The sequence below is a fragment of the Sapajus apella genome, unplaced genomic scaffold (genome assembly GCF_009761245.1).
Source record: "Sapajus apella isolate SASKATOON/1434 unplaced genomic scaffold, GSC_monkey_1.0 scaffold161, whole genome shotgun sequence".
In the NCBI taxonomy this organism is placed as follows: domain Eukaryota; kingdom Metazoa; phylum Chordata; class Mammalia; order Primates; family Cebidae; genus Sapajus; species Sapajus apella.
Window position 1 is genome coordinate 1096805 of NW_022437101.1, and position 14615 is coordinate 1111419.

General features: G+C 43.6%; 1 protein-coding gene across 7 annotated transcripts in view; it reads left to right on the forward strand.

Annotated features, from left to right (window-relative positions):
- The window catches only part of WDFY4 (WDFY family member 4), a 310404-nt gene that overhangs the window by 19280 nt on the left and 276509 nt on the right, over nucleotides 1–14615 (forward strand). For 6 of the 7 annotated variants that reach the window (XM_032266899.1, XM_032266904.1, XM_032266900.1 and 3 more), the window contains one exon: nucleotides 4703–4953. In XM_032266899.1, the coding sequence (XP_032122790.1) occupies nucleotides 4720–4953 (234 nt within the window). In that variant the 5' untranslated portion in view covers nucleotides 4703–4719. The remainder of the gene's footprint in view (nucleotides 1–4702; nucleotides 4954–14615) is intronic. The other variant, XM_032266901.1, reaches the window with a different exon arrangement.

A 14615-nucleotide genomic window follows, 5' to 3' on the forward strand; every position in this document is an offset into this window, starting at 1 on the left:
TTCCCTGAACCCTTCTTCTAAAAGCTCACCTGCCCAAGAACTTTTCCAGGGTAGCAAGTCTTCCCCAGCCTGTGTGACTGGGCATAATAGTTTGCTAAGTCTCTCTCCCCATCCTCGGCCCCAAGCAGCCACAGTGTGAGCCCAGCTGCCTGTGTGCACTGCTGGGGTATGCTAGGCAGCAAAGCCTGGGCTGTCCACAGACCTAGGGGTGTCTGCTCTGGCCACTAGCTGGTGAAGAGACCCTGGGTAAGTCACCTCTCTGCTCCCATGTCAGCATCCACTGTGGACAAAAGCTGCTAGCTTTGCCGTCATTGGATATAAGGAGGATTACATGAAGAGTTGCATGTAAATGCCTGCACTAAGTAGGTGCCAGTAAATACCTGCCCCCCAATCCTAACAGTGACCTGTGCTGAACTGACTAATGCTAGAGGGGCCCTGTGAGCCAATCTGCTTTCATCCCCACTTTACAAATGAAGACACTGAGGCAGGGATGGGTCTTGCCACTTGGTCTAAAACATGTCTGAGAGTAGAATCCCCAGGAGCCAAGGCACAGATGTGTTGTCTGTTTAACAGGTTGATTTTTGTGAAAAATGCCCTGAACTCAAGTTCCCACAGTGGGGAGTGAGGTGGGGAGATGGTTGCGAAGCACAGGTTTGGATCCTGTTTTTATATAACATTTGGATATTTTGGTCATCATGGATTTCTTGGCATTAACTTTGATCTTTAAAAATGTTGCATTAAATGGTTACTTTTTGGCACCTCCTTAAATCTTGTGCAGAGGTGAGTGCCTCCTTAACTGCCCTGCCCTCACCCTGGCCTCGCCTGGGACTCCCCCAGTGACCCAACGGATTGCTTTTCACTCTGGATGAGAAGAGGCTGCTGGCTTGTACGTGGGGCCCTTCTTGAGAATGAGACGGATTAGAATGGTTTCTTCTTGCTGTTCTTCACATGGCCCTAAGAAGCTGCTCCCTGTTTCCTTCTCTTTTCAAACAAAACTGAAGCAGGTATGGGACGATCAGCAGACCAGCAAGAGGTGGGGCAGTTGCAGCTTAGCATGTGAGTCAGGTGCTGCTGCCACGCAATTTCAGGGGTCCGCATTAGTTAGAAATTCTTGTTTTTCAAAAATCTACGTCTATTCAAGTGAAGGTGAGTCAAGTGTTTCACTTCAGTAAACGTGGCTTCCTATGCACTTCAGAGGAGAGCTGGGCGGTTTCTGATCCTTCTTCGGGCTCTCCAGTGAAGTCCCCAGTTATCACAGTTTCATATTCTGACCCGATGCTCACTTGACTTGCCACTTGCTGGTCCTGAAGATGGGGCATGTTAGCAGGTCCTCAGACACAGTTTATTGATGGAACCAGTTAGTAGAGCCTGTAGGTGTGACCGCGAAATGAACTTTATATGGTAGAGCCAACACTAAGCTTGCTTGGAGCTGGCTTGGAGCTGGCTCTATTGGTGCTACAGATGAACATAGTGGCTTTCAGAGTCCTGGGGAAATCCTAGTAGAAATCTTCTAGTAAGAAAAATGAACTTGTTCTAAAGAAGGGTCTAGGCTAGAGAGAGAGAGACATTGAGATTTGGATGCCATCAGCACATAGGTTAATTCATTCATGGATTCATTAATACTTTCATTCATTTATTCAATAAGATTTTATTGAGCATCTACTCTGTGCCAGCCCCTGCTATGGACACAAAGCTAATGTTTAATGGATACGTGGCTCTCAGGGATAATTAGAGCCATGAGAATAGCTGAGACCTCCTTACAAAGAACTCGTGAAATGAGAACTCACTGCAGTCTGACTCCAGAAAAGCAGCCACAGGAAGCTCTGAGGAGACCAAGCCTAGACGGAAACATGTGTATCTCCTCACTCTGTAGCAAATACACAGAGAGAAACAGCAGAGATGCACTTGCTCTTGATTTTATTTTACCTGTCAAATTATCAGGGTTAAAAAAATGGTAATAAAAAAGATTACACATAGGGAAATGTGAGTTCTCGTACACTTATGTGAAAGGACTGTCTGTCCCTTGATAGGATTGGTGTTTCAGGAGCAGCTGTTTGGAAATATGGATCAAGAGGCTGGAAAATTTATCTACCTTTAGATCCAACTATTTCCTTTTAGAAGTTTTGAAATGGATTGGGATTTTGTTATTTTATCATGGATATATAAAAAAGACTTAGACATGAACCTTGTCATTACAGTATTTTTTATAGTAGTGAATGATTGGATATCATTTAAATACCTAAGTGTAAGGGCTTATTAAATAAACAAGCAACATTACTCTATGGTCACCATGTAGCCATTAAGAATGAAGGCACTGAGGATCTTAAATGATGTGGAAAATATTCATAATGTGCTGTTTTGACTACACAGAAAATTATAGACTAATTTATTCAAAAATGGATTGAGATAAGATGTCTGCAATTTTTAAAACTAACAAAGGACCAGCTTTTAGAATATACTCTCACAAAGCAGCAAAAGAAAGACAAATAAGGAAAAAATAGCAAAGGTTATGAGTAGTTAATTCACAGAGAAGAAATACCAAAAGGCATGTAAAGGGATGCTCGTACTCATTAGTAACTTAGAGAAATGCAAATTAAAATGACAATGTGAGATCACTTTCCTTCACTCAGATTGAAAACACTGTAAAGCTGGGTGATGTCAAGCAGAGTGGCAATGAGGTCACTGAGGAGTCTTCAGATGCTGTGGGGGAGATGGCTTGATGCCAGCTTTCTGAAGCCATCTTAGCTGGTGGAACTTAGTTGAACTGAGCAGGCATGTTCCCTTGACTCCATTCTGCTGCTTCTGCCTTCATACCCAGAGTCAGTCATGAGATCCCAATGAAGGGACCCACACAGGAGCGTCCACCCCAGCCCTGTGTGCAGGACCGGATGTTGTGGCTAATCCAGCCATCTGTCACAGAGAAAGCCAACAAGTAAAATAGGCACATGATGCTCACTTTGGAACACAAGGCAGCAGTTAGAGGAAATGAACTTGACAAACACAGAGCCACGTGGTGGGTTCTGAAGACATAATGCTGGGTGAAAGAGTAAGAGCAGAAACGATGCAGAACAGCATTCGTCACTTAAGTGTATGCGGACAGAAATCAGGTGATGTGTGTCATGCCCTGTAAGGTCCATGCTGGTGGAACTGTACTCACCAAGCAGGGGTGTGGGTGAGGCTGGGACACAGGGGATATGAGTGGAGAACAGAGTCCCAGTGATATAGGAATAAATGAACACAGCCGTCAAGATCAGGGAAAAGGCTGAGGGATGTGAGCAATTCCACCGCCTGCCCCTTAAAATCCACCTCCAAAAGAAATAACTTAATCCCCCACAAACTCCCATCCCAGTGCTCAACAAAAGATGAAGCATAACTGAAGTTGGCTTAAAAATATTATGATCGCATTCTTATTAAACTTTATATTCATAGATAGAAGCTGGAATGTCAGCAGTCATGTTTTCTGGGTATGGGTAAGCATTATGTTCTTCGTGGTTTTTGTGTTTCTTCCCAGTTTTCGACAATGAACTGGCATGGCTTTTGTAATAAGAAAATGATTTCCAAAAATGAAGTAAAAAGTAAGCCACCTGAGCGCTTGAAGAGGAGCCCGGGGCAGACTGGGTTCTGCACATAGAGAGTGGGCCAGTTTCAGAAAGGGGCTGCTTAGCCTTGCCGGTGGCACGTGGCTAAACTCCGTTCTAGCCTGCAAGGAATGTGTGTTTGGGCTAAAAATAAAGCATGATGTGCCCCCATCACTGCTGTAGCCAAGAGCAGAACCCTGGGGACCCACCTCTGTATGTTCCTTGGTTGCTACCCTGTTACTGTTGAATGCCAGCTGGGCTTCCGGATGGCCTCCTGCGTGGGTGATGTTGAGTTTGGGAGGGATTTTTTTCAGGGAGCCTGAACATTTTAGTTCTTTCTTAGAGTTTACTCAACTCCAGACAAACAAACAATAAATAAACCTATGTTATGCTGTGAGTCATAATTGACTGACCACTTCTGAAGGTGTGAACCTTTGGGAGATCACTTACCTGGTGAATGGCCCTTGGATGTTTTCATCACGTAAGTTTTTGTTGTTGTGCCCGACTTGTGTGCACTTAGAGATGAGCTCCTGTAAGCTTGGGGACTTAAAGGGTCATTCTGAGAACAAAATACTCAAAAAATATCGAGTATAAACCAAATAATGCTTAGAGTGAGGAATCTATCCTTTCAGACCCATCGTAGAAGGAAGTTCTAAATATAGAATTACATGCCTCTACAAATCCCAGTAAACTATTTGTATCTCTCTCATGTACACAGCCCTTTAAAAGAGAAGCAGCAACAAGTAAAACAAAACAAAACAAAACCAGACTTTAGTATTAAGGTTTGCATTTTGACATAACCATATGCCTTTGGCCCAGTTTCTTTACTTACCTAGGGAGAATAGGAGCACCTTTCTGTCTGTGTGGTTCTAAGAGAGTCTGTCTGAGTTTTGTTAACCAGAGCCCACAGTGCTAGGCACACACTAGATTGTGAATTTGTACTAATCACACCTAAATCGGAATCCCATTTTTAAAAAGCCTTCCTTATTTTAGTCAGTTTCAGATTCTTAGAGGAACCATCTTCAATAGAAACTGGGCTGAGTGAATACGGTACCTTATCCACAGCCAGAATCATCGGGAAGTGCGGTGATAGGGGTGCTCACTTCTGTTTGTCCTGAATTCAGATCTGCTTTGCCACGGCATGGAGGCAGAAGATCTTTCAAAGGCTGAAGACAGAAATGAAGATCCAGGTTCCAAAAACGAAGGGCAGCTCACTGCTGTGTGGCCTGATGTCCCACATGGAGGGCAGTCCCCTGGCCCCACAGCTCTCTGGGACATGCTGGAAAGGAAGTTTCTGGAATACCAGCAGTTAACTCACAAGAGCCCCAGTGAGCGTCAGAAGAACCTGTTGAGTCTTCTCCCCCTGTTCCTAAAGGTTGGTGTTCTTATTTTTGAAACTGTAAGGTGATGGGTGCTCTGGGACACTTTTGGGATGATTGCAAAGTGATTGGTGGTTTTATGGCATCACAACTGGACTCTGATTGCTCAGGGGAGAGTTTTCTTAGCCTGCTAGGGGCACTATAACAAAATGCCATAAACTGCGTAGTTTAGACAAAACAGACTTTTATTTCTCATGGTTTAGAGCCTGGGAAGTCTAAAATTAAGGCAGATTAAGTATCTGGTAAGAGCTTACCTTCTGGCTCATGGAAGGTGCCTTCTTGCCATAGCCTTATATGCTAAAAGGGGTGAGGAGCCTCTCTCAGGCTTCCTTTATAAGGGCACTAATTCCATTCATAAGGGCAGAGCCAAATTACTTTCCAAAGATTCTACCTCCTGATATCATTGCCTTAGAGATTAAAATGTCAACACACGAATTTTGGGGAGACCCTAGCAAGAGTGTCATGCCAAAGATGACAAGCAAAGCTCATTTCTAGGGTGGGGAAGGACTTAGAAAGACAGATGGTTAGCTTCTGGCTAATGCTGTTTCTTTAGTTTAAAAAATATTATATTGTTCAACCACAAACCCAGCTTGGGTACCAGAGGTAAGACCAGCTCTCTGGAAGAGAGGAGAGACTGGTGTGTGCTGACATAAGAGTCACACAGGTAGCTGGCAACCTTGCACCCCAGGGATGCCAACACGAAGGCCTGGGAGAGCCAGAATATCTTGCATCAAATAGTACCAATAATGCAAAGTGAGGTAAAATCAGTGGAGATTGCTGGAGCTTCACTCACAAACCCAGTTTCCCACTAGGGAAACCAGTGCATCTACTGGATCTGCACTCTGGCTCCTGGCAGCTGGTGACAGCTTGGCTGTAAGGGATTTCTTTTGTTTTCTGGGAGCAGTGCTCCTGCCAGTGAGGTCTGCCCTATAGTTGAAGTCTAGTTGTAGCACTGAAAGCACTTTTTATGAGGACTTAGCGAGTGTTTACTTGACTATGGATTTGGGGTTATTTTTGAAAAGCATATACCTACAAAACATTCAAAGCACAGAGAACACGAGCTGCCTTTCATGTTTGGAAGTTGACTAGGGGATGGTAGATAGAGGCTTTGGCATGTTTTCATTGGGAAATACTTTGTAAATATATTTCCTCTATCTTATTCATCAGAAATATTTAAGGGTTTCCAAAGATGACTTAGAATCTTCTTGGGAACACATTTGTAGGATGCATTCCATACTTAGTGTGTCTTTCTGTAAAAAGTTGCCGCGTTACTCACTGTCCATTAATTCATTATTTTCCTCCATGTTTTGGACTTGTCGTCCCCTTCATCTCATTTCACAGACTGCATAACTAGTGCTAGCTTAGGAGAGACGGCTAAAGTTTCTCAGCCTTAGCCCTGTCTGCCCTGACAACCCCAGATTCTGAGAGGTGGGACAGTCTTACCCCAATTCCCAGATCAACTTTGCCTTATGGAAGGGACAATTTGAGCAGTCACCAGCCCCCAGTACAAGTCACTGGTGATAAGGATAAGTTCAGTCATTGCTGAGCTGCTGGTTCTGAGTGGCATCTTTCCCACCCACACAGACAGCCTGGGCTCTGATAAAAGAACTCTGTACCTAAGAGTCGGGATTCGGTTCTTCTTCACCTCCCTGTTGTTTACTTGAGAATTCATTTGTTCGTTGTACAAATATTTATTAAGCTCCTATACTCTGTTCTAAGGCCTGGGCTATGGGAGTGAAGAAGACAGAGGTCCTGCCGTCATGGTGAGTGGGGCCCAGAGCAGAGGGCACCCAAGGGCACACTGCGTGTTTCATATGGCCTGCAGCAGTTCAGAATGAACTAGTGGTCATTTGTTTCAAAACAGAAAGTTTTTATATGAAAATCAGGTTTCTAAATTCTCTTGAAAATTTTGGTAGATCCAATACTGACAGTTGTATGGAAAGGGTCATGGGGTTCCTTGGCTTACCTCGGCATTCACCCTAACATCTTTCCCCCAACCCATATTTCTAATGAATGTTATGTCACCCTACAGGCATGTGAGCTTGTGACTCCATATTAAACTATTATTATTGTAAGTGAACCTTGATACTAGTCTTTGTTTTCCAAACCCTGTCCCGATAATTGGAGGCATAATGGCCCTGTTGTTGAACATGTGGGCTTTCGAGTCAAACAGATCAAGGCTCAAGTCCTGGCTGCATCACTTGTTTATTAGCTGTGCACCACTGAGCAAGTTACCAGCTATTGCTGAAACTCAGTTATCCGTAAAGTAGAATTAATAGCATTTCGCTGAGAAACTGTGAGAGTAAGACAAGACAATGATTATAAAGTCCACAGCTCATGGAAAGTAGACGTTATTCCATTACTTTTCCACCAGGCTCCAGGGTACTTACTGTGTGTGGACTGAAGCCTTTGAGATTCCTGTCACCATGATCCCCCAAACTGCTGACACAATCTGTGACTCTTGATCCCTGGAGCTCACCTCTGGCAGACCCTGTAGAGGCAGGGTATTATGAGCTTCTCATAATTTTCTTAATATCTATATTATTTTGTTAAGTCCCACATGCCTACAAAGCATTGTTTCTATTACGTTGTGACTAATAAAACCTGGCCAGAGTGCTCAGCCTTCTTAATTAAGAGTCAGTGGTGGAAAGAAAGGTGGTGAAGATGGGAGTTTTTTCTCAGGTGTAGTGCAGATTAAATCTAACCCGAGATGAAGCCTGAGAACATTTATTGGAATATAGGCCCTTGTGTAAGAAGATAAGCTTGTAACCACTCTGTTCTGAATTTTATAATCACAGAGCAGTGTTTTTTTTTTTTTTTTTTCCATTTATTTATTTTATTGTATTTTAGGTTTTGGGGTACATGTGAGGAACATGCAAAATTGTTGCATAGGAACACATGTGGCAGTGTGATTTGCTGCCTTCCTCCCCATCACCTACATCTGGCATTTCTCCCCATGCTCTCTCTCCCCAGCTTCCCACCCCCCACCGTCCCTCCCCTATTTCCCCCCAACTGACCCCAGTGTGTAGTGCTCCCCTCCCTGTGTCCATGTGTTCTCATTGTTCAACACCCGCCTATGAGTGAGAACATGCGGTGTTTGATCTTCTGCTCTTCTGTCAGTTTGCTGAGAATGATGGTTTCCAGGTTCATCCATGTCCCTACAAAGGACCCAAACTCATCGTTTTTGATGGCTGCATAATATTCCATGGTGTATATGTGCCACATTTTCCCTGTCCAGTCTATCGTCAATGGGCATTTGGGTTGGTTCCAGGTCTTTGCTATTGTAAACAATGCTGCAATGAACATTCGTGTGCACGTGTCCTTATAGTAGAACAATTTGTAATCCTTTGGATATATACCCAGTAATGGGGTTGCTGGGTCAAATGGAATTTCTATTTCTATGTCCTTGAGGAATCGCCACACTGTCTTCCACAATGGTTGAACTAATTTACACTCCCACCAACAGTGCAAAAGTGTTCCTATTTCTCCACATCCTCTCCAGCATCTGTTGTCTCCAGATTTTTTAATGATCGCCATTCTAACTGGCGTGAGATGGTATCTCAATGTAGTTTTGATTTGCATTTCTCTGATGACCAGTGATGATGAGCATTTTTTCATATGTTTGTTGGCCTCATGTATGTCTTCTTTTGTAAAGTGTCTGTTCATATCCTTTGCCCACTTTTGAATGGGCTTGTTAGTTTTTTTCTTGTAAATCTGTTTTAGTTCTTTGTAAATTTTGGATATCAGCCCTTTGTCAGATGGGTAAACTGCAAAAATTTTTTCCAATCTGTTGGTTGCCGATTCACTCTAATGATTGTTTTTTTTGCTGTGCAGAAGCTGTGGAGTTTGATTAGGTCCCATTTGTCTATTTTGGCTTTTGTTGTCAATGCTTTTGGTGTTTTGGTCATGAAGTCCTTGCCTACACCTACGTCCTGAATGGTTTTGCCTAGATTTTCTTCTAGGGTTTTTATGGTGTTAGGTCTTATGTTTAAGTCTTTAATCCATCTGGAGTTAATTTTAGTGTAAGGTGTCAGGAAGGGGTCCAGTTTCTGCTTTCTGCACATGTAGCCATGTGCTTTCCCAACACCATTTATTGAACAGGGAATCCTTTCCCCATTGCTTGTTTTTGTCTGGTTTGTCAAAGATCAGATGGTTGTAGATATGTTGTGTTGCCTCCGAGACCTCTGTTCTGTTCCATTGGTCTATATCTCTGTTTTGGTACCAGTACCATGCTGTTTTGATTACTGTAGCCTTGTAGTATAGTTTGAAGTCTGGTAGTGTGATGCCCCCTGCTTTGTTCTTTTTGCTTAGAATTGACTTTGCTATGCGGGCTCGCTTTTGGTTCCATATGAAGTTTAAGGTGGTTTTTTCCAGTTCTGCGAAGAAGGTCATTGGTAGCTTGATGGGGATAGCATTGAATCTGTAAATTACTTTGGGCAGTATGGCCATTTTCACGATATTGATTCTTCCTAACCATGAACATGGAATGTTTCTCCATCTGTTTGTGTCCTCTCTTATTTCGTTGAGCAGTGGCTTGTAGTTCTCCTTGAAGAGGTCCTTTACATTCCTTGTTAGTTGTATTCCTAGGTATTTTATTCTCTTTGTGGCAATTGTGAATGGAAGTTTGTTCTTGATTTGGCTCTCTTTAAGTCTGTAATTGGTGTATAGGAATGCATGTGATTTTTGCACATTGATTTTGTATCCTGAGACTTTGCTGAACTTGCTTATCAGTTTCAGGAGGTTTGGGGCTGAGACGATGGGGTCTTCTAGATATACAATCATGTCGTCTGCAAATAGAGACAATTTGACTTCCTCCTTTCCTATTTGAATGCCCTTTATTTCTTTTTCTTGCCTGATTGCTCTGGCTAGAACTTCTAATACTATATTGAATAGCAGTGGTGAGAGCGGGCATCCTTGCCTGGTGCCACATTTCAAGGGGAATGCTTCCAGTTTTTGCCCATTCAGTATGATATTGGCTGTTGGTTTGTCATAAATAGCTTTTATTATTTTGAGATACGTTCCATCGATACCTAGCTTATTGAGTGTTTTTAACATAAAGGGCTGTTGAATTTTGTCAAAGGCCTTCTCTGCATCAGTTGAGATAATCATGTGGTTTTTGTCTTTGGTTCTGTTTATGTGGTGAATTACGTTTATAGACTTGCGTATGTTGAACCAGCCTTGCATCCCCGGGATGAAGCCTACTTGATCATGGTGGATAAACTTTTTGATGTGCTGTTGCAATCGGCTTGTCAGTATTTTATTGAAGATTTTTGCATCTATGTTCATCATGGATATTGGCCTGAAGTTTTTTTTTCTTGTTGAGTCTCTGCCGGGTTTTGGAATCAGGATGATGTTGGTGTCATAAAATGATTAGGGAAGAATTCCCTCTTTTTGTATTGTTTGGAATAGTTTCAGAAGAAATGGTACCAGCTCCTCTTTGTATGTCTGGTAGAATTCAGCTGTGAACCCATCTGGACCTGGGCTTTTTTTGGGTAGTAAGCTCTTAATTGCTGCCTCAACTTCAGACCTTGTTATGGGTCTGTTCAGGGTTTTGGCTTCTTCCTGGTTTAGGCTTGGCAGGAGGCAAGTGTCCAGGAATTTATCCATTTCTTCCAGGTTTATTAGTGTGCATAGCGTTGTTTGTAATAATCTCTGATGATGGTTTGAATTTCTGTGGAATCTGTGGTGATATCCCCTTTATCGTTTTTTATTGCATCAATTTGGTTATTCTCTCTTTTCTTTTTTATTAATCTGGCTAGTGGTCTGTCTATTTTGTTGATCTTTTCAAAAAACCAGCTCCTGGATTTACTGATTTTTTGAAGAGTTTTTTGTGTCTCTATCTCCTTCAGTTCTGCTCTGATCTTAGCTATTTCTTGTCTTCTGCTAGACTTTGAGTTTTTTTGATCTTGCTCCTCTAGCTCTTTCAGTTTTGACGATAGGTGTCAATTTTTGATCTCTCCTTGCTTCTCATGTGGGCACTTATTGCTATATATTTTCCTCTAGAGACTGCTTTAAATGTGTCCCAGAGATTTGGTATGTTGTGTCTTCATTCTCATTGGTTTCGAAGAACATCTTTATTTCTGCCTTCATTTCATTGTTTATCTAGTCAACATTTAAGAGCAAGTTGTTCAGTTTCCATGAAGCTGTGCGGTTCTGAGTTAGTTTTTGAATTCTGAGTTCTAACTTGATTGCACTGTGGTCTGAGAGACTGTTTGTTACGATTTCCGTTCTTTTGCATTTGCTGAGGAGTGATTTACTCCCAATTATCTGGTCAATTTTAGAGTAGGTGTGATGTGATGCTGAGAAGAATGTATATTCTGTGGATTTAGGGTGGAGAGTTCTGTAAATGTCTATTAGGTTTGCTTGGTCCAGGTCTCAGTTCAAGTCCTGGATATCCTTGTTAATTTTCTGTCTGGTTGATCTGTCTAATGTTGACAATGGGGTGTTAAAGTCTCCCACTATTATTGTGTGGGAGTCTAAGTCTCTTTGTAAGTCATTAAGAACTTGCCTTATGTATCTGGGTGCTCCTGTATTGGGTGCGTATATATTTAGGATCGTTAGCTCTTCTTGTTGCATTGATCCTTTTACCATTATGTAATGTCCCTCTTTGTCTCTTATGATCTTTGTTGCTTTAAAGTCTAATTTATCAGAGATGAGAATTGCAACTCCTGCTTTTTTTTGCTCTCCATTTGCTTGGTAAATCTTCCTCCATCCCTTTATTTTGAGCCTTTGTGTATCCTTGCATGTGAGATGGGTTTCCTGGATACAGCACACCGATGGGTTTTGTCTTTTTATCCAATTTGCCAGTCTGTGTCTTTTGATTGGGGCATTTAGTCCATTTACATTTAGGGTTAATATTGTTATGTGTGAATTTGATACTGCCATTTTGGTGCTAGCTGGCTGTTTTGCCCTTTAGTTGAGCTGGTACTTGTTGTTCTTTTATATGTGTAGAGCCTCTTTCAGGAGCTCTTGCAGAGCTGGCCTGGTGGTGACGAAATCTCTGAGTACTTGTATGTTCCCAAAGGATTTTAGTTTTCCTTCACTTATGAAGCTTAGTTTGGCTGGATAGGAGATTCTGGGTTGAAAGTTCTTTTCTTTAAGGATGTTGAATATTGGCCCCCATTCTCTTCTGGCTTGTAGGGTTTCTGCTGAGAGATCTGCTGTGAGTCTGATGGGCTTCCCTTTATGGGTAACCTGACCTTTCTCTCTGGCTGCCCTTAGTATTTTCTCCTTCATTTCAACCCTGGTGAATCTGACGATTATGTGCCTTGGGGTTGCTCTTCTTGACGAATATCTTTGTGGTGTTCTCTGTATTTCCTGGACTTGGATGTTTGCCTGCCTTGCTAGGTTGGGGAAGTTTTCCTGGATAATATCCTGAAGAGTATTTTCCAGCTTGGATTCATTCTCTTCGTCGCATTCAGGTACGCCTATCAAACGTAGATTAGGTCTTTTCACATAGTCCCACATTTCTTGGAGTCTTTGTTCATTCCTTTTTACCCTTTTTTCTCCAGTCTTGCCTTCCCGTTTTATTTCATTGAGTTGATCTTCGACCTCTGATATCCTTTCTTCTGCTTGGTCAATTCAGCTGTTGATACTTGTGCATGCTTCACGAATTTCTCGTGTTGCGTTTTTCAGCTCCATCGATTCACTTATATTCCTTTCTATTTTGTCCATTCTTGTTAGCATTTCGTCAAATCTTTTTTCAAGGTTCTTAGTTTCTTTGCATTTGGTTAGAACATGTTCTTTAAGTTCACAGAAGTTTCTTACTACCCACCTTCTGAAGTCTGATTCTGTCATTTCATCACACTCGTTCTCCATCCAACCTTGTTCCCTTGCTGGTGAGGAGTTGTGATCCCTTTTAGGAGGAGAGGTGTTCTGGTTTCGGGTGTTTTCATCCTTTTTGTGCTGGTTTCTTCCCATCTTTAAGGATTTATCCACCTGTCGACTTTGTAGTTGCTGGCTTTCAGATTGGGTCTCAAATCTTTCAGATTGACGTTCTGTTTGTCGATGATGAGGTTATTTCTGTTTCTTGGTTTTCCTTCTGACAGTCTGGCCCCTCTGCTGTAGGTCTGCTGAGGTTCACTCCAGGCCCTGCTTGTCTGGGGTTCACCTGCAGCAGCTGCTGAACAGCAAGGTTTGTTACCAGTTTTCTTCTTCTGCTATCTTTGTCCCAGAAGGATACCCGCCTAGTGTCAATCTGATCTCTCTTTTATGAGGTGTCTTTTTGGATATATAGGCGTCAGGGAGCTGCTTGAGGAGACGGTCTCTTCTTTATAGGAGCTCAAATGGTGAGCTGCGAGCTCCGTTGTTGTTCATTCAGAGCTGCTGGGCAGGTACTTTTAGGTCTGCTGCAGCAGAACTCATAAACTGCTTTTTGTTCCCAGGTGCTCTGTCCCAGGGATTTAGGGCTTTATTTATGAGTTTACGTTATGCTGCCGCCTTCTTTTTTTTTTTTTTTTTCCTTCAGACCTGCCCAGCCCAGCAAGGAGGCAGCCTAGTCACTGTCGGCCTATAGCAGCTTTGCTGAGCTGCTGTGGGCTCCGCCCCGCTGCCGAGTGAACTTCCCTGCAGTCCTGTTTACATGGGTGTAGTTAGAACTGCTTTGGCAATGGTGGCCCGCCTCTGTTGGGGCGGAGTCTCTGCTGTGGCGGGTTGCCTTGGCAACGGCGGGCTGCCTCAGCAATGGCAGGTTGCCTTGGCAACGGCGGGCTGCCTCGGTAATGGCGGACGCCCCTCCGGGCTGCCTCGGTAATGGCAGACGCCCCTCCCCCACAGAGCTGGACCATCCTGGGTTCAGCTGCGCTTGCTGTGAAACTCTCAATCCAGAGTTTCTGGTTGCTGTTCTTTTGTGGGGGTGGGGCCAGCCGAGCCTGATCGCCTGGCTCCCTGCCTCAGAGCCTTTTTTAAGTTGGTGTTCCAGTCACCTGTTGAAGAGGCGCCTGTTTGTTTTCCCCTGTGGCCACTCACTGTGCTGGCTTAAACAGCGGCACTGAGGTTTGCGGCGCCTTTTTTTTTTTTTTTTTTTTTACCCTGGAATCTACTGTCCTGGTTCTCTGCTCAGTCCCCTTTTTAAACAGACGAATGGGTGACTTCCCGTGGCTCCAATCGCCAGCCAAAAGGGCCCCCGGACCGGTGTATTTTGTACGGAGAACCGCGGCTCCGGGGCGCCGACAAAGCAGCCGCGCGGGGCAAAGCAGCGGTGCCGGCTGGCAGCCACGCTGGCCGAAACAGCCGCGCTGGCGACCGTGGAGCACCTCTGCCCGGGAATTTCCTAGTCTGTGGGCAATAAAAACGCGGCGTCCACTCACCCTCTGCGCTTTCACTGGGAGCTGCAATCCTGAGCTGTTCCTAAACGGCCATCTTGGATCGTTTCCCGCCCCCCCCCGGGAGCAGTGTTTTTAAGGTTTTCTATGAAGTTCCCCCTTGGAAATAACAGAACCTAAAATGTTAACGCCACTTCTCCTGGAATGTGGCTGCTAACATCAATGCCTTCTGCATGTATTGGTTGTCATGGAAACCATACCCTGCCTGGGCTCTGAGACTCCCAAGTACAAACAAGAGTCCTGAACTCCCATGTGTGATGGAGCTCAACTCTCTGTACCTGACTCTCTTCATTTTGGGCCCAAAGAAAATTAATTAAGATGATTTGGAATATTCT